General features: G+C 40.3%; 1 protein-coding gene across 1 annotated transcript in view; it reads right to left on the bottom strand.

Annotated features, from left to right (window-relative positions):
* Positions 1-20,102, bottom strand: part of znrf2b (zinc and ring finger 2b) — a 25,548-nt gene extending 5,446 nt beyond the window's left edge. Inside the window, exons 1-2 of the mRNA XM_044117733.1 lie at positions 19,273-20,102; positions 4,156-4,251 (exon numbers count right to left, since the gene is read on the bottom strand). Coding sequence (XP_043973668.1) covers positions 4,156-4,251; positions 19,273-19,681 — 505 coding nt within the window. The 5' untranslated portion in view covers positions 19,682-20,102. The remainder of the gene's footprint in view (positions 1-4,155; positions 4,252-19,272) is intronic.

Raw genomic sequence — 20,102 nt, 5'->3', positions numbered from 1 at the left:
AAATATTTTTATCATTTTCAAACTGTTTAAGGTCATACCATAGCACCTCAATCAGCCTGTCAGCATTCTGGGTTTTTACAGGGCCACCTTAACACTTTCTGTTTTTGCCATTCAGGATTTTCTGGTGCAGAGCTGATGTTATGATTACAGGTCTTAAAGTAGTGCAGCAGCAGTCACTGACCACCACACTAGGTCAGTCCCACAGCCTTAGAAATGGTTTAGTTACCATTTCCAGACAGACTTTGTTTCTTATCCGTTCTTAAATTTCTTTCAATCGGGGGATAAAGTGTTGCCATTTCAGATGGTTTAGCCTACAAGATGGTGGACTTCTACAGTATGCATGATATGTGACCGCTGCAGCAAGCATGATAAAATGTTCCAACATGTCCAAAGAATTGATGGCAGCCTGATTAAACCATCTATGCTCCAGAGTTAGACTAAAGCAAGGCAATGGCAGAACTTATTATCATATGGCGCCAAGTCAGCCACTGGACGTAAAGGCAAATATGTAAAAGTGTGACATGGGTATTAGTGTTGATTCAAAGGTTAACATGCTAACAGACGGGGAGTTTATGTTAAACTTTGAGCCTTGAAACTGGTGCTTTGTCAGCACCGCTGCTGGACCAATGAATAGAACCATTTTCACCAGAAGCTTGGGGTCAGGATCAGCAGCCAACCAAAATGTTCCGAGTCCCACGTTTAAAACTCTGCAGCTTATGTCTAGTTCACACGGCAAGACTTTGCAAAACTGAAACAAAATCCAAGACATGTTGGACTGTCTTAGCTCCATATGGTGGCATACGGTGAGTTCCCCGAGGACAAATGAAAACACAGCTCATTGATTGTGATGCATCAGAGAGCGAGGTGATGGAGACATGGGAGGAAATTCTGAATAAAGAAGACAAAACAACAGCCATGGCGCACCAGAGAGTTTTGCATTGTTTTTTTCTGATAAACATAGTCCACAAACTATCAGCATTGCTTATTCCCAGTCGGCCATCCTTGTTTACACTGAGCTCACGTTTGGTCTTCAGACTTTTTGCAAGATTTCACATCTGACATCTGAAGGTTGGTGACAAAAATCAGTTTGTGTGTGGTGTGTTGCTGCGACCAAACCTGTTATAGCTATGATTTTTTTTATTGTCATGTGTAGGGTCTCTCAGGTTGTGAAAATTGGCCGACAATTCTAAAGTCTTGCCATGTGATCCAGGAATTAGTTTGGTTTTTCATAGCTCAAATTTAAAACACAGGGTAGGCAGGTCAATATGCAGGTTACAACTGATTATTTCCCCCTGAATTCATAAAAATGATCATGTATATAAATGTAATTTTCAACTCAGTTTAGCACTGTTAATTTTTTAAGAACCATTGCTCTAAAAACAGGGTTTAACGCCCAGATCAGGGATCATCTTATCAGGACTGTGAAGCATTCACAAGCACTGCCAGTTTTTATAACATTGAGATGTTTATAATGTGGCTGTGATGTGGATCTCTGGTTTTGGAAAAGTGGAACCAGTTAAGACCAGGACCGCTTAAGAACTGGAACTGGTAAAAAAAATCCAGAACAGCAGCCGTCCGCCCCCTCAACACTGCTCCATCACCTACAACATTAATGGATGCCTCTCCTTCTGCTGAGGCTCCAAGTGTGGCATTTTCCTCACTTTGTACTCCATGCAGAACAAGCTAATAACATCACAATTATCATATGACTGACACAGGAAGACACAGAGGAATCTGTGTCAGCTGAACAGGAAACCCATTTTTTTTTTTTTTTTTTTTCAAACAGGAACTAGACTTGGGCCCCGAAAGTATTCAGCTCAAAGATAAGTACAGTGGAAATGTGGAATGATTACGGTTTCAGAAAGGAACAGTTTCACAAGTTTACAAGCTCATGTTCATGTTGAACAAAAGGCAACGAAGCAACAAAACCCCGAAAAGAAAGCAGAGTAATGAGAAAGGCCTGCAGGGCACATTAATCGTGATTCTGCTGTCCTTAAGTACATAACAGTGAGAATAACAAGGAGAAGCTGCCCTCAGGCAACCACAGCATTAGTCTCTGCTTTTGGAAACATTACAGGCAGATTACACAAGATTTCACAGGGAAGCGGGTTGGAAAAGGAGCCTGCTGTTACATAACCAAAGAGCTGGGAGCGCTTCATTTTCACACAGACTCAGTCACTTTTTGAACATTAGAAACCTGTTGGTGGGAGCGGGGTGTTATTAGCTCATACATTATGCTCGTCTGCCTTCATTAAATGTTTTTTTTCCTCTTGTTTCAGTAAAACAACTCTTCTGGTTTGAAATACAGCAGCATTTCAGTCATATGCTTGATGTAGCTTGATGTTGAACTGATGTAAGAAAATGCAGTGAATTATCAGCCACTACAGAGGATGTCAAATCAGCCAGAAAAAAATAAAATAAAAACAGCTTCTGATCAGCCTCACTGATAGTTATTCCAATTAATTTCATAGAGTTGAATTAACCTTAATGGAGACAAACAAGGGAATCTTTCTAAGCAAATCTAACTGGATCTATTAAAGAGATCCAGAAATGGAGCTGCACCTAATGATTATTTTGTAGTTGATTATGCTATTGATTATTCTGACAATTAATTCTAAAAAAAATTGGCAGGTTCTGCAGGTTTTTCAGTAAAACACTAAGGCATTTTTATATAATATTGGAAATTTATTTAAATACGCAAAGAAATAATTAAAACTTTTTTAAACAAGAAAATATTGAAAATCAAAAATCCGTTTGTTCTGAAATATTTCCACCAGACTGTCAGAGATGTACGGATGTTAATGCCCAAAACCTGGGCACTATGAGAAGAAGTGAGGTTTTCTGGTAAAGGGTTAGGTTTAGGACTAAGGGTCTGAGGCATGTTCTTGTAATGGGTAGCTGCAGGGTAAAGGTCCGGGTCTCAGACGTGTGCAAGACAGAGAACTGAGAGACGGTATGCGAGTTTATGAGGAAGTGAAAGAAGAGAGAAAAGAAAAAAATGGGTGCCAGGGAGACGCACATATCAAAATTACAAACAGTCACATGTTAACAATAAAGTTATTAAGTGGCAATAAACTGCACCTATCATCTTATCAGTGCTTGCCATTGAAAGTCATGGAGTAATCTGCTGAACCCGGAACATTTAATAAAGATCCAACCTTGACCACAGCGTGTTTCCGCCACAATGAGCTTCTTCTTTACCGGAAACATCCCACATATTACACTTGAACAATCAAACATGTTATTATTTCTAAACCAGTAATCAGATTAAAAGTAGTTAACCAAGTCACTTTTGGTCATTTTACATAGTAAAAAGATACACTGTAGCTTTCCTCCTGCATCTTGTCCAGTGGCATCTTGTCCAGTGACATCTGGCCCCTTCAGAGAACTCAGTCACATTAGCATGAGGGCAATTGGTCATTATTTACAGAAACACATAAGTAAAGGACAAAGAAGAGAGATGCACATTTTGTAGCTGGAAATACAGGCAATTTTATGAGTTAGTGAGTTGAAGTTGATTGAACAGTTGATGAATTGCCTCAAAGATGTTGGGCGCCTTTTTTATATTGAGGTGATGGTAGCTCTAGTAGGGAGCAGCTGAAAGTAAGAAAGAAATTAACTTGTAATCTAGCCAAGTTACTTTAAAGTGAAGTAATCAGTAAATCCACAAAACTACTCTTTTCAGGGGTTAACTTAGTTATCCTTTTAAGGCAACTGTGCCACTAACTTGTACTGTATGTGTAGATAAACAGATAAACTCTATGACCTTTTGCCTGATGATGGTGAGCTGAAGCAGCAGGCGAGGTGAGACGGGTCGATAATCTTCCGACCTTGGTTCAGACTGTTGTGCGGCTCGTTAATGCTTAGATAAGTTTAGATACTGCTCTGATAACTCGAACGTAGGGTTGGACAATAAATACACAACAATATCCATCGCAATAGACACATCGTAAATATCAATAGATGATACATCTGACAGAATATACAATATAAAGATTATTCATTTAACGCAGGTCAAGAACAGCACAGCATTCTGGGGTTTGTCGGTAAAGCATACCGTGGAAGAAAGTCACATCTCTATCAGCGCTCTATAGCAGCGCAGCATGCCAGTAGCTAGTAGTTTAACTGTAATTAAAAAGGAGGGCTCATTCTTACCGTTATACGTGATGCGTGGTTTGGTTAAACACAAAACCAGGTGAAGATCCATCTCATCCGAGGACACATACTTGGAGCACACTGGACACTTGAACCCTGACAATAACAGAGAAGTAAACATAGCAACAGTGAATGATAGGTGGGGGAGGTGTCATAAGAAGAAACTGTGAAAAAACAGAATTAGAAATGAAGTGATAAATGTGACAGTTCGTCCTGTGAATTTGAATAAGGTGTTTTTACATTTCCTTTCTAGTTTTCACATCTCAGTTTGTATCATGACTTCATGTTATGGTAAATAATAATAATAATAATAAAAAAAAGAGTTTTAATGCTAAATGCACATGTGGGCACCCTCACCCCTTTTGTCTTTTCAACCTAAAGGACTGAACTATAATGAAATCTTCAACCATAAAAATGTTTTATGGAAAACTAATAAAAATAGGTCTAAAGTTGCTTTTCCACATATTGCTTTGAAATGTAAAACAATAATTGTGAACTGGAAAGGGAAAAGCTTTTAAATCATTACATACAATATAATATAAATACCCTACAAATATAATCAACATCAACATAATAAGAGCTGCCAGTCAGTGTTTGTACAGCAACAGCTCTAATCAGTCACAATGCACAGCAGATCTCAGGAAACTATGAATTTCTATTATTAATAGAACGGAAGAGCAATAAAGGAGGAGAGACTCATCTATCATTTATGAATCTATTACCTGCATCAGCTATGTCTAAAGGAAACATGGACAATTAAACCAAAGCCTAACATGTTACAGACATTTCTGTTGGTCATCTGATGGGGGGAAAAACCAGAAATCACACATTCGACCCCGAGGTGTTTAATCTTTTGATCAGCAGCTAAGCTAGGCAGCCACAGATTTTTTTTTTGGCTATTTTGAAAAATTCTGCAGCATTAGTGTAGCATGGTAACACCACCACTGAAGAGCATTTAGGTACATTTACAACTCTGGTCGCTTGGCAATGACACAAGGCAATGTTTCGGTTTATAACTGGAATTTTATCCCTTTTCATTGACAGTTCTACAAACCAACAAAAAACATTCTGTCAACGGACCAGATGGTGGTCTGTTGACAAAATTCAATGATGGTAGGAGTTTGTAACGCAATAAGTGGGTTGTTGGTTCGATTCCCATTCCGTCCACCTCTGTCATTGTGTCCTTTGGCAAGACGCTCCACCTGCCAAAGGTGAAGTGAGGACCTGACAGACTGCCCAGGGCAGATGTGGCTACTATCCAGAAGCTTACACCAGTAAAGTGTTTTTGAGCATGCAAACACACAGAGCAGGGTAAGAAACACTGACAACAGCTTTAAAAGGATCCATCCATCCATTTTCTGTACACCCTTATCCCTAGTGGGGTCAGAAGGGGTGCTGGTGCCTATGTCCAGCTAACGTTTCAGGCGAGAGGTGGGGCATACCATGGACAGGTCGCCAGTCTGTTGCAGGGCAACACCGAGACAGAAAGATTAACCATGCACACACACACACTCACACCTAGGGAGAATTCAGAGACCAATTAACCAGACAATCATGATTTTGGACTGTGGGAGGAAGCCAGAGGGACTGGAGAGAACCCATGCATGCACAGGGAGAACATGCAAACTCCAGCATTAAAATAAATCAGTTTTTTTTGCCATAATTTTAAGCTTCAAAATGATTCAGCTTAAATAAGCTTAAAATAATGGGACCCAGGTAAGATGCTGGCATCACAACCACTGCATTGCTCCCATGTTGTACATTAAATTTTAGAGGGAGTGTGTGCTTGCAGAGGAACATATGAACTATAAAGAAGAAATAAACGGTTCAGGGAGATCCACAAGCAAGAAGCCTCCTGTTCCAGGGATGCATTCTGGATGTAACCAACCCTGGATTTCACTCAGCATCTTAAATATGCTCTTTACCTTGTGATGCAAATCAGACAGAAATCTGTGTGCATTGTGTGGAGGGCTTATAAAAAATAAATAAATAAATAAAAATCAGCTATCCTGCTGTTACTGATGGACTGAATAGATTAGGGCTACCAGCAGCGGGCTCTCTGCGGATTGTCCGACCTATTTAAGTAAATCACAACAAGCACAGACATGCACAGCAGTGTCTAACAAGATTTCCCAGCCATCTGCTAACAATCAGGAATGTTCTGAACATGGTAGGTGTGTTTATTTGAAAGCTTGCTGAGGTTGAACTGCAGCCCTGCACCACTTCTCCTCCAGGCTTCCTGATCACAGAGCTGTGCCCCCCCTGCCAGGCTGGGATGACTCATCCAGTCGACTGAATGGGACAGTCTCCGGAGGAAAACAGATCTGCCACGCGTCTCCGTGCATGTCTATCGCAGGTCATACCTGCAGCTGGATCTAGTGGATTTGTCCTTGAGAAACTCACATTCAGGTTGAAATATGGTCATTAATGACGTTCCTATAATTCTTTAACCAGGGGCAATTTTAGTTTTTACCCCATTGCTACTCTTCAACATAAAATAGTGCAGTGAATTGAGGTGAAGAGCTAATAATAAAATGGGTCTTGGGGATTCCTTCTTTTTGACATATATATACTATTCTGATTCATATATACAAACTGAAGCCTGGAATAGTCAAAAACAGGCAACAGTCCTATTAAGCCTGCCATGATAAGCAATAGATCAATTAATTGCATTCATTAAAATGATCCTGACAACTTTCAAAATGTTACGAGCATTCGAGTTAGTTAGTTAGTCCTAACTGGCACTTTTGCCTTTTTTTTCCTGTCTAAGCTGAATGATTAATATTTTTTTAAACAATTTTGGCAACAAAAAGAATCACAATACTCTGACACTAAGCAACAACAATCCCAGTCCATCAGCAATCATCTTAACATTCAGTCAGAATATAGATAATCATGATTACTGACCATCACACCAAACTAAACTGATAACTACATACATTGTAGTAAATTAATTTGGTTGCTAAAGTATGCAACTTCACAATACAAGAGAGGACAAAAAGAATAGAAGAAAGAATAAAAAGGTTTGGCTTTCTGCAAGCATGGGGCATAAAGTGAACAAACTGAAGGCTTCAGACTAGCTCTAAACGGAGCTTCTTAGGTCAATCTGTGTGGAGGCGTTATCAAAATGTCACATAGCAGCAGTCGAAGAGCCAAACAGAAAGTGTTTCTGCATGAAAGTCTGGGAGAATTTAATAATATGTGATTTTATTCCTGATCTAGCAGCTCTTTGTTCTCTCAAAAGAGCAGACAGTCTGTTGATGAAAAGGCTGCAAAATGTGAAACTGTCAGAAGGATTTTTTTATAGACCAATGGCATGCATTGTTTCTTTTCCCATATCCCAAAGCAAAGCCAAACTCTTCCTGACACTCAGAGTGTACTTCCAAAGAGAGCAGCTACACTTTCTAAGCATGGTGGTTCCAACCCACGTTCCAAAATTGAAGAAGTCATTCAGATGAGACCAGAGACAACATCAAGGAAGAAGTCTAGTTACCCAAGAACTCAGTGACTGGGATTCTAACAGGATATGGATTCTTTACCCAGACAATGTGTTAAGAACCAGAATTCTACAACTAGAGCTAGAACTCTTCTAGCTTTTATGCAAGTCTTTATTGTCCTGATTGTCAGTCAAAAATGTATATTTATTTATTCAACTTAGAATATTTACTTTGTCATCTAGTGCAGGGTCCTAGAAGATTCATGAGAGTTTGCCCAACAAGTCTACATGTGTTTTGTGGACTTAGAGAAGATGTTTGACCATGCCCCTTGGGGAGTCCTGTGGAGTATTGGGTACCAGGTCCTTTGATATGGACTGTTAAGTCCTTGTATGACCAGTGTCAGAGCTTGAGTTGCAATACCAGCAGTAAGTCTGGCTTGCTTGTATGTATGGAGGAAATCCGGGCATTTGATGTTTTGATAGGAACTGATTTGGTGGCCTTAGGATCACGTCTCTGCTATTTGCAGATGAAGTGGTTCTATTGGCTTCATCAGGTCAGAATCAGATGCATCTGAGCCCAATAGGTTCAGAACCCTTCCTCACCAGGAAGGCATATGAACCACCTGAACTGGCTTCTCGGCGTGGAGAAGCAGTGTCTCTAGGCTGAGTCACTCCCAGATGACTGATCTTCTTACCCTATAACTAAGGATATGAAGTCACTACAGCTGGTTGCCTTTGGTCACCAAAGCTCATGACCTTATAGGAGGACAGGAATGTAGATCAACCGGTAAATCGAGAGCTTTGTCTCTTGACTTCCTGGTGAGGTGTTCCAGGCACAACCCATTGGCAGGAGATGAACAGACTTCCACCTGTTCATGACCGCTCAGCATTTAATCTGCTGCTTGGAGAGCATCCCAGGGCTCCATGTTTAATACCCACAGTCCTTTACTCTGCTCTGCTGCAGCTCCTGAATCAGCACATCTTCCACTTCATGCTATTAAAGGGTCCACATAGGATGGAAGACCTGAAGCCAAACCTCTATCTACCTACCAACTTTCTTTAAATAATCGTGGGAATCCCAAGGTGCTCCAAGGCTAGAAGGGATTTAAAGTGTCTCCAGTGAGTTCTGGAAGTGTAGGAGAGACTCTAAAATAAACAACTTTTGGCTTAGTTCCATTTTCACCATGAGGGACCAGTGCAGCCGACATAGGTTGTAGACATGACAGCAATATAACGACACTCCTTATCCTGAGCAAGGGACTGATCTCGACCTGGAGGGGACGTTGTTTTGTTTTAAACATGAGAACTGACCAATCGCATTATAGGATCTCCAGTCAGAACTGGAGAGGACAACCATCTGGGCCACCTCATGACTCAGCTGCCAATGCCTACAATGCAGACTGAAGATCTTGGCATGGAGAGCCCAATAGGTCAAATATGACTGTGAATTTGTGGGATACGTGAATGAAGTGAGTAAGCGAGATCATGGGGCTGGAGCATTTTGTTTTAAGGAATGACAAGACAAATGAACATGAAAAACTTCCAGCTTTCAAAAATGACTCTTTTCCTCCTGCTTACAAACTTCACACTATTACCCAGACTTCCACCTGTTCATGACCGCTCAGCATTTAATCTGCTGCTTGGAGAGCATCCCAGGGCTCCATGTTTAATACCCACAGTCCTTTACTCTGCTCTGCTGCAGCTCCTGAATCAGCACATCTTCCACTTCATGCTATTAAATGGGATTTATGAATTACTACTGTATTGATCAGTTCACTGATCATCCACACTGCATGGCAGCCCTTCCTTCTATAACTCAGGGAAACACACACAGACATCAGGAGGAGCTGAGTGGCTCCCGATCCTTTCTGTATGAACTTTAGTTTTCCACAAGGCTATGCAAAATCTCTGAGTGAAAAGTAGCTGGAGCAAGGAGGAGGTCATCCTCCCGGGCCAATTCAATCACCTCGTTTCTCTGCAGTCGGCCTGCAGTTTGGAAGAGCTTGACTCACAAAAGCATGGAAGACACTATCCTTTTTTCCTTTCTTTAATACAGCTGTATTAGGTTGTATTAAACAGTTTAAAACAGATGTTTAATATAAGCTGTATTAAACATTTTAAAATCAAGACCCAGTGAATCTCATTATTAAAAAAAAAATAATTATTAGAAACAGAAGTCACACCTTTCAATTGCTACTTATTAAAATTTTACACAAAGGTAAAACAAGGCAAATTAACACAACAAAATTGTGTTAATTTGGGCATACTGAGTTAGCCCATTAAATTGGTTAATGGGCTAAATCAGTATGGGATCATACTTTCCTTCTCTGCAGTATTAATATGTCCTATTACTGAACTTTTTGGAAAGGTAAATACAGCAATAAATCACACCCACATGTGAATAGCTTCAATCTGTGAATACTTGAGACCACCTCTAGAAATGCTTAGAACTGCCCAATTCAACCGTTTAAATATCAAACACTCCTTAATATGTATAAGTATATTCCAAACCAAGTACAGCCAATCAGTGCCAAGGAAAATAAATGGCGCTCCAGGATTGGCTCCTTTACAAAAGGCCAACCAATAGTCAAGCAGCATTGTTAATATGCATTTCAACTCTGTTATTTTTGAATGACACTCAAACATCTCAAGAGGTGATGGTGTTTCAATGTTACGATTTTTCTCGTTTAAACGAGAACACATTTTGGTTTAAATGAAATATAAATCCATTTATACTGAGTCTTATATTTCCTTAAAATAACAAGATTTCTCGTTTTAACAACATACGGGTCCCTGAATTTATTTCTTTGATCTGCCTGTTAAACTCCTCTGCACTTTAACATTGCACCCTGTTATTGTTAGCATTCAGAAATATACCAGTCCGATATAAACATTTTAACGTTGATTGGTTAAAACTGCTTAAATCAGCTGAAACAGAAGCTGAAAGTCTGACAAGCTGTGAATTTATTTATCTTTCTAACAATCTGACAGTGAGAGATCTGTCTACTATAGGGAAGGAAACTGCACAGAAAGTCAGTCCAAAATAACTTACTGATACTGCACCTTAGTACAGCAGAGGGTTACCGTGCTAATATTAGAGCAGACAATCATTCACATATAATTGATATTACTGGTACCTGTACTTCAGGGGGAGGAGTGAAAGAGTAAGTAGAATGTGGGGAGAGGTTTGAATAAATGTGCTCTCAGCCACATGAACATGGGATGTCTACTAATGTGGCCCAGATGCCTACCTGCTTCAGGATCTTTGTTTCCTCTCAGTAAATATTAGCATCATACACACAACACCGGCAGACAAAAATACACCTCCTGGTTTAATGGAAAAACAGTTTCCAAAAAGTGGACCCAAAACATGACCTTCATCACTGTTAAGCCCCGATTAAAACAATGACAACAGGTTTGTCTTCTCATTTTGATGTAAGTTATTAAGAGAGGGACAGCATAAAATCAGTTACAAGACAAACTCTTAAGCCCCGGAATAAAGTAAGGACAGAATATATCAAAGTAATTCCACTAACTTTAGGTTTTTTTATTCTCATCAACTGAACTCAGTGTTAAAAAGATTCTGATTGGGAGTGCTGTGGTGGCGCAAGTTTAAAGCACAACCCACATATGGAGGCCTTAGTCCTTGACGCAGACATCACAGGTTTGATTCCCGGCCCGGTGACCTTTGTTCACCTTCACCTTCTCTCATTACCCACTTTCCTGTCAATTCACTATCAAATAAAGGCCGCTAGAGCCAATAAAACCTTTAAAAAAATTCTAACTATCTAGTTTCCCACTGTAAAAGTGTCCTGAAACACTGACATTTTCAACTGTACCATTCCTGTGCTTTAAATTCCTCATAACAATAACCACATATTTTTATTTGCTGATGTCTCATACAGATTTAAATCTTCACTAGTAAAGTAGTTCTGGCACAATGCACCTCGTTTAAGCTTCAAATAAGGGGCAAGCCTTTTAGTCACCCCGCTGTCTCCCAGATAAGGCCACGAGTCCCACCTTCAGCTGCTGGAACACCTAAAGGTGAACTGCAAAACATGAGGAAAAACTAAAACCAGTCATGTGACTGCATGAGATCATGTGACTTCTTTATTTTTGTGAAAGCTGCAGAGGGCCCAGCATGGTCAGACCAAAGTCCAACTGTCACATAGATGCAGGACACTTGTTTTTGAACACACCCATCACGGTCCACAATTTCTGCTGCATCAGAGCAGAACCAAGAGGGCTGTTCAGTGTTGTTGTCAAACAATTGTACTTTCTTATGACTTTGAACAGTTACACCTCAAAACTATCAACTGGAAGTTGAATAGTTGGAGCTAGTTTCCGCATAAACAACCATGATTCTGACCAATCACACAATAGTTTTGCATGCAGATGGGAGTGAAACGTTAAGCAGAAAGGCTGCGGTAAGAAGAGGTGGAAGACATGAGATCGAGATCAAAATGACGTGATTTTCGTCATGCCACTTGGACACTGCAAACCGATTTGGCAGATCTGCTCGAACGTGTAGTTCATGATGGCTCTTAAGAGAGATGACCACAACTGATTGGACAAACTTTCCGACAGCAATGCAGAAGAGGATCTCATTCAAAAACATCAACAACAGCTCAAACGTGGAAGTTGTCTCCACCAAACCTTTCCAGGTGGCTGGATGCCACAGTTGGAGGAGAAAAGGTGTAATTTTGTAACTTCCAATTTAGAGAGCAAACTGGAAACAAATACGTAAGAAATGAGCTTTTGGTGTCCAGCTAAAGGCCCTTAGCAGGAGATACTAGGAAGTCAGGTTAAGCTGCCACAAGCTTATCTCATCAGGACAGATTGTAGCTAACTAATACTGACTCCACCATAGCTCATCATTCCAAACAGGCCTCACACTGACCTGCAGGGCTTTTCCCAAGCAGGACACTGTTGATTCCCCACTCTGTTAGACACATGGACAATAATGGCACCAAGAAACTTAACAGAATAAAGTTAACTTTAAAAACATGCATATAGAAATCAGGCACTGTTTTGCCTCCTCACTGGTTTTTAATAACTGGTGTGGTCTGCCAGAAATAATGATTCAAAACAAGAAATAGGGCTTGTATCTCTCTAACAAACTTCTACTTGGTGATCAGCTCTTTGTGATGAGCACTAAGTCTTGGTCTGGAATCAGCCAGGATCTCCAAGCACTACATCATCATTAAGGTTATCAAATCGTGCTCTGAGTGACAAAAAAATTGGTGAGATTTTTTTGTCACCCTGGACAATGCTTTTCTAAAGTTCCCAGGGGTCATGGTTATTGAGACTGTAACACTAAAAGTTGCAGTATAATTTCAAGTTATCACTGAACAGATATTATAGATTGTGTGGGCTGATATAGTCTTTCTGACTATATTAGCCCAGAAATCCAAGAACACAAAGAACCAAGTTCAAATTACTCCAACATTTTCTCCAACATGAGCCTCCATGTTCCATCAGTTTGCATGGAGACATAATATTTACTAGTGTTTTACAAATGAAACGATTTGCTGCTTTATTCAACTCGCAAATTAAAATGTTTATCAGGTTATTGAAGCTTGATTGTTCTAGGTAATGTAGGGGGTTTGGAACAATGCCATGACTGAATCACATGCTGAATGTTAGGTTAGATCAGTGGTTCCCAAGACCGGAGGGAGGGAGGGCACAGGAAGCGGTATGGATGAATGAAAAAAAAACAAAAAAAACCCCCAAAACAGTTACATAAAAATGTTTCACTGTAAAGATGGTTTGTAGTGTGTTTTGTTGCAACCTGAAGGGAGAAATAAACTTCAGTGGACTTTGAAAACAAAATACGTGTATAGGTTTATGTCTGGTTAAACGATGTGTGTGCCCAGTTGATTTGTTTTTTCTTTCAATGGGGGAATTTTACTGTAATCCATAGGGGTCCCCAGAAAATTTTCGGGAACCACTGGGTTTGATGAAGAAAACTGACCAGATGCATATAAACCAAGGTGGACTGAGAGATTATACAGTTCAGAAAGACAGCTGTGTTTGTAGAAGTGACCAAAAGCTCAGGATTCTTAGAACAGTGTTTATTTCCACAGTAATTGGGCACACTGTATTCTTTATTTCAACTCAAAACAAGAACATGTTCTCATTCTACAGACAGTAAGAAACACAACAGCATCTCTAGTTTTCTTTCTAAACTTCAACATTTACTGTGGAAACTGAAAATGCCTACTGACTGACTTTGCTGATAACTGAACTGAGTTTTGGTCATGTTCCACTTATTGCTTTCTCATGGCCATGCTAAGAGGGCAAGTTGAGGCACATCACAAAATAAAAGTATACTTTCCAAGCAGAATATGCCAACAGAATAAAAATAAAAAATCCAACTGCTACACCGTTTTTGTGATCAAATCCCATTCACACAACTGTGGAATGAAACCTCTCTGTGGGCAGAAGAAATGCAAATAGCACTGCATATGCCAGGCCTGTAGGGGGCGGTGAAACTTTGTGAATATTCATATTCGGAGCTGCGTTTTTGTAACCCTTCTGAGGTTACACATAATCTTGCTTATGTAATCTATGTCTACGTTCAAACAGCAGGTGCTAATGCTAAATTTAGATTGAGAATTTTAGCAAAAAGATAGCTAAAATACAATTTTTTTATTTTTTTAAATTTTTGTTTATCTGTCATTCAGACTTGTGTGAACGTTTATGACCCCTCATGCGAGGAACAAAAACATTGAGGTTACACATCAGCAAACTATGGAAGTAATAATGGATGCTATCATCTACAGATCGCATTTAGATAATAAAAAGAAAACATAATAACTAACAATGGCCTTTTGAGGAGAATTGAAGTCTGTTGAATGTGTCGTCAGAACAAAGAGTAAAGGGATTGTGATGTGATGTGCTTCACTGTCACGGTCTTTGTTCATAATTTCATAATTATATTTACAGCCACTGCTTACATCTTCTGGTCTCACGTCAGTTATGTAAAAGTTGGATAAATTGTCACATGATCATTCAGACTGCAGATGCTTTGAAAAATATTGGATATATAACCAATTTAGAACCATATGGAAGTGGCACAGATTGGATTTTTTTCCTGGGTGAAAAGGTTGGTTTTGGTTATTCAGACTGCCACGAAAAAGTTGAATATGGGTCAAAAGTGAGCAAGAAAATCTGATTTGGGTGGAAATGCCTGCTGTGTGAACGTAGCCTGTGTCTTTGTGCACAAAGACACAGGCTACAAATTAATATTGAGTAATAGTAATTTGCTCAATATTCCACAATGAGCAAATTTTGCTTTAATAATATAATAATAATAACCTTAATAATCTGAAGTGGCGCAGCAGTACAAACAGAACATAGAGGTCCGCCATTGTTATTGTGCAAGTGGAAATCAGGTAAGGACAATATGACGTAACTGACGTGACTGTTTCCAGATGTTTTTGGTTTGCATATGGGCACGATTCACGTGACGTTTCTAAAAACGTCCAACTTAGAGCCTCTTGTCAATTGTTCTAAACATTACTGTCCTCTTGCTGACAGGTTGTATACACAGAGCCTGGGGATGTAGAGTCTGAAAAGGACTCCTTGTTTTTTTTTTGTTTTTTTTTTAAAGTTATCTAAACCTTGAACAGTTGGATCCCTTGCCTGAACTTGTAGGGAATCTTCACTCCTTGGACTCTTGGCAGCTGTCCTACTTGCTTTTGGCTTATGGGAAATCTAATTTGTTTGGAAATGGCCTCATGAGGTCAAGGAGAAGCAACAATTGTTTGTGTATGGTCATTGCTGATTTCTTTCCTTATTGGGATTGAGCTAACACACACACACAGCTGAACAATCGGCAAATGACCAAATCTTCTGCTTTTGAGTCGCACGTTGATCAAATGCTGCTTACCTGAATTCCTCTGAACGCAGCAAAGCTAGCCTTTTTGCACAATGTTTATTTTTTTTTTTAGTTTGGCCTGTTTATTGAAACAAATGATGATATAATACAATATGTTATTCATTATGTAAGGGAAAAGGTGATTATATCATAATATCTGTATACTCAGGGATAAATGTCTTTATAGCCATTTTCATTGGAATAAATTTTGAAAACTGTTCATCAGGTGTTCCTTAAGTGGTTTTTAACTAAGATCCTTTATTCTTACTGGATATAAAGAGATAAATCTGCAAACATGTTTAACTGCATGAGTGTACATCACTGATTTAGTCATAAAACCTTTTGTAGAAGACCGAAACTTCGCAGGTTATGTTAATTATTGAGCTCTCAGATGGTGAGTCATGTCCATATGACCAACCTGTTCAGTTTGATATGACCAGGCAAAACCAAAAGATGGAAAGAGATACTAAAAAGAAAAGAACAAAAACTTTGCCCTGCTGTGAAAGGGTGCTGAAAAATCTGTGATTGAACGCATGCCAGTTTAAATGTGCAGGAAATTCAAACGTGTTGTCTGGAGGTGCTCATATCAAAGATCACACACCCACACACACACACACACCTGAAGCCTGAGTTTAAGGTCCAATTAAACTCACGTCCTTCCTGACCAGCTCTGTCTCTAAACTAAACATTTCTATAACCACAATATGACTGAAAGTAAGGCTCACTGAATCAATAAAACCACCAAAGAATGAATTTGGGTTTCATTTCTTTTTCTTTTTTTTTTTTAACATGTGAAAAGAAATGCTGAAACATTAAAACAGAACTGAAGTTGCTTCACTGGAGCAAGTTGGTTTATGAATAATCAAGTCTCCTAGTGGTACTAAACTACAGGTTGTCAAATCATCACTCTGCAATAAACTTACAACCTCCTGCAATGTATACTTCACATCATACCAGTCCATGTAGTGAGAACCTTTCAGAGCCTGCAGCTCAGATTGCAGAACAAAGGGGGAGGAGCCTATAATCCTTTACTTGTTTTTGCTCTGGGTTGATCCTCACAGGCAATCCAAACACTATAAGTGTTCTAAACCCAAGCAAGGTTGTAGCATGATATTCTCAGGTCATTATTAGCAAGCTGGCTAGTGACTAAGTCATCAGTATGTTCATATATTGAATCCTTGCTGTTCTAACACTGAGTTCAGTTTGAGTTGGTGAACGTGGAGTCTATTCTTAAAAAAAAATAAACAAAGGCAAATTCTTCTTTTCATGTCTACACTCGAATTTAATGTGATCTCCATTTGACCTGTTTTACATTTTGACATGAAAGAAAGACGTTTTATGTTAAAAGGAAGTTTTAGGTGTGCCTTGACACAGATATAAGCTCTTCACCTATTTGTTGGGTTTTTGTTTGAAAAAAGCAAAAACAAAAGACTCTCCACATTTACAAACACAAACTAAATCCGGTGTCAGAACAACAGGGATTAATTTTTATTTTGGTGTAGCAATACATGAACATATTTTTACTGCAGATGGACTGATTCTGCTCTTCCCTTCAGCGTCTTGTCACAGCATCTATGCTGGTGAGGGCAGACCAGGATTTGTAACTTTGTGTCCTAGCTGACCAATAGAAATGCTCACATTTGCTCCACATCAACCAATAGAAATGCTGTTGCTGCTAAAAAAAACAAAAAACTGCATTCTTCCAGATTAAAAAGAAAAAAAGTAAATCTGAAAAATATAATAACAAAAAAAATTTTGCTCAAAGTGCAGAAAACTACATAAACGTATGTTCAGCTGTACAAATTATAAATTAATCTCAGAATACTTTGTTTTACTTGAGATGTTTCTCAAAGTTTTAGTTTTGAAATATTTTTTTTTAACATTAATTTTTTTGTTTTTGTTTTTGCTTGCAATATTATTGGAAGAAATTTTCTCACCCCAGTTCCGAAGTCTGTCCACAGAGAAAAGACTTTAAAATAGTTTATAAATCACTGAACGGTTTAGTGCCACAATACGTTAAAGATGTACTGTTGCTGTTTCAACCTTCCTCTGCATCACAAACATGGAGAAGTTAGCATTCAGTTTCTATGCTCAACTATTCTCGAACAAACTTCCAGAAAACTACAAAACTACTGAAACACTGCGATCCTCTAAACAAAAGCAAAAAACGTTTAGAGTCGACTTTGATTATTAACAGACGTCATTACAAATCATATCCAGATCTTTTCTCACATGCAACACATGCGTCTTCTGTCACAGAGACTCAAAATATTTTAGCTCAAATAAACTTTTTTCTTTGATCATCAACAAGATTTATCCTTAGCACTGCAGAAATGTGGTGCCACCGGTGCAGAGCTTGCTCAAGCTTGGCAGGAGGATCGTCTTTCCTGCGGTCTGAATATCTGGGAAAACGTTTTCCTAGATTCAAGGACAGAGCTTGAATCTAGGAAGACTATGTACACACCAAAGCAGTGAAGGAGACTGCTGCCATGACTCCTGTGTGGCCCCAACTGTGAAGCATCCACATAAAATCCATGTGTGGCCATCTTCATAATCCAGGTTGGCGATTATGTGTGGGTTGTTCAGCATGATGCATGCTGGGGCTCAAGAATCAGAATGCTATGGACCTGTGGCAGTAAACTCTTCAGATCTGGACCACACTGAGAACCTGTGGTCAGGTGGAGGAGCAGGTCAACTCTGAGCACTGACAGGACAACAGTTAGAGTTACAACCATTAGAGGTGACCGACTGCGGTTTTCTGGCCAATCGGCCAATTCTGATTTTGTTTAATCCGAGAAATTACTAAATATAGCGACAAAGTTCATAAGTAGACAACAGCGGGGGTAACCTTTAACAAAACACACATGCAGATGTGACCTGCTGGGCGGGTCTGTCAGTCAGCTCTCTCTCTCTCTCACAGCAGAGAAAGAGGAGACAGAAGCTGATTTTCAGATCTTTTAGGAGCCAGATAAAACCTGGACTAAACAGTTGAACATTCAGTGGAGCAGCACAGCGCCGTGTCCTCCTTCTGCTTACAGCCAGACACTGGGCATCCTGTCCTGGTCATACAGACATTTGTTATGTATTAAATGTTTTGACAACCTGAAACTTTCTGAGATGTTTGGTTCTTTTGGAGAACATTTATGAAGTTTCACTGATATCACTGTTGTAAATCTAAAACATCCTGCCTGCTGGAAGAGTCTCCAGGTTAACTTAGGGACAAAAAATACTTTGAATATGACATTATATAATTCCCAGCTGTACAGACATTTACTTGTAAAGTTGTTATTGAGTTTCTATAACAATTACAGACTAGGGTATTTTGTGAAGTCCCTCTACATCATTATTTGTCATTCTGACGGCCTTAAGGTCATTATTTTTGGAATATGAACTGAATAGAAGCCTTTAAACTATAATGGTCTAGAAAACGCTTTAAAATTAGCTTTTTTGATTCTACAGATTAAAACAAAGAAAAACTTTTAACACATTTCTAAAGGCAGCAGAAACTGGTCTAAAAGGCTGAATAAGGTGGCTTCAGATTGCAGGTCTGGTAAAGATTGTTTGATTGTTGATTGTTTGGGCAGAACTTTAGTTTTAATTTTTCAAACACAGAACCGAACGGAACTTAGACCTCGGATAAGAACCTGGACAAGCCTCGCTGTGTAAAATGATCTGCGGGACACTTGTTGGGTTTCCTCCTCTGTGGACATGTAAAATAAAACTACACCTGACCGAACCGCTCGGCCTGTAAACAGAGTCACCGCAGGTCACTGAGCCGTCAACAGAGCACACCACTTACCTCCGAACAGGTGAGGCGACAGGTGAGCGGGTAATGATCCTATCACCAGCCGATGACCATCGTTCCCTCTTCGGTCCCTGTCCGCCGCCTCCTCCGGGCTGCTGCCACCGGACTCCGGTGAGTTGTAGACGCCACCGCTGCTCGGTATGCTGATGCCGGACTGAGCTCTGGCGACAGGACCCCCGGAGACCCCCGCGGACCTGGGCCTGGCTCCGTGTGGGTGACCGGAGTTGGACGCGGCTCCACTGCCTCTGGACACGCCGTGTGCGCAGTACCGCCCCCCAACCCCCGCTGCAGAGGTCCTGCCGCCGCTGCTGGAAGTAGAGGACGGAAGGTCCGAACCAGAGTAGGCTCTGGTTCGTCCGTTAGCGGCAGAGTTGGGCGAGGGGCTGCTCTGCTTTGCCCCCATGTTAACCTCCGCTGTTTGGCTGTGATATTTAAAGAGGCAGTCTACGAGCCGCAGCGGGACAGTGCGCCAGATTTCCGCCCGGGACAGATATCTATACCGGGACAAAGGTGCTGGAAGAAAACAAAAGAAACAAACTGTCCGTTGCTAAGATCCCATCAGCCAAGGAGAAGTTCGATCAGCCATCCGTTACTCCAGCTAGAGATGCGTGGGAAAGTTTAGACGCCGTGACCATTGTTGCTCTCGTGCTGCAGGTACCGTGGGTCCCCTCCTGGTCTGAGCTGGCCAAGCGCTCCTCACTGCCCGCTGCAGCATCGCACTTGAGCGGCCGGCTCCTCGCAGCTCGCCCCCCTGCAGCACATTGGTGCCCAGGAGGAAGTGATGGAGGAGAAAGTCTGAAGCGAACCGTTTCTCAGCGGCACCA

Source organism: Gambusia affinis, linkage group LG05 (assembly GCF_019740435.1).
Source record: "Gambusia affinis linkage group LG05, SWU_Gaff_1.0, whole genome shotgun sequence".
NCBI classification, from domain to species: domain Eukaryota; kingdom Metazoa; phylum Chordata; class Actinopteri; order Cyprinodontiformes; family Poeciliidae; genus Gambusia; species Gambusia affinis.
The sequence above is the reverse complement of the archived record's forward strand: the minus strand, read 5'-3'. Positions and strand labels throughout refer to the sequence as shown.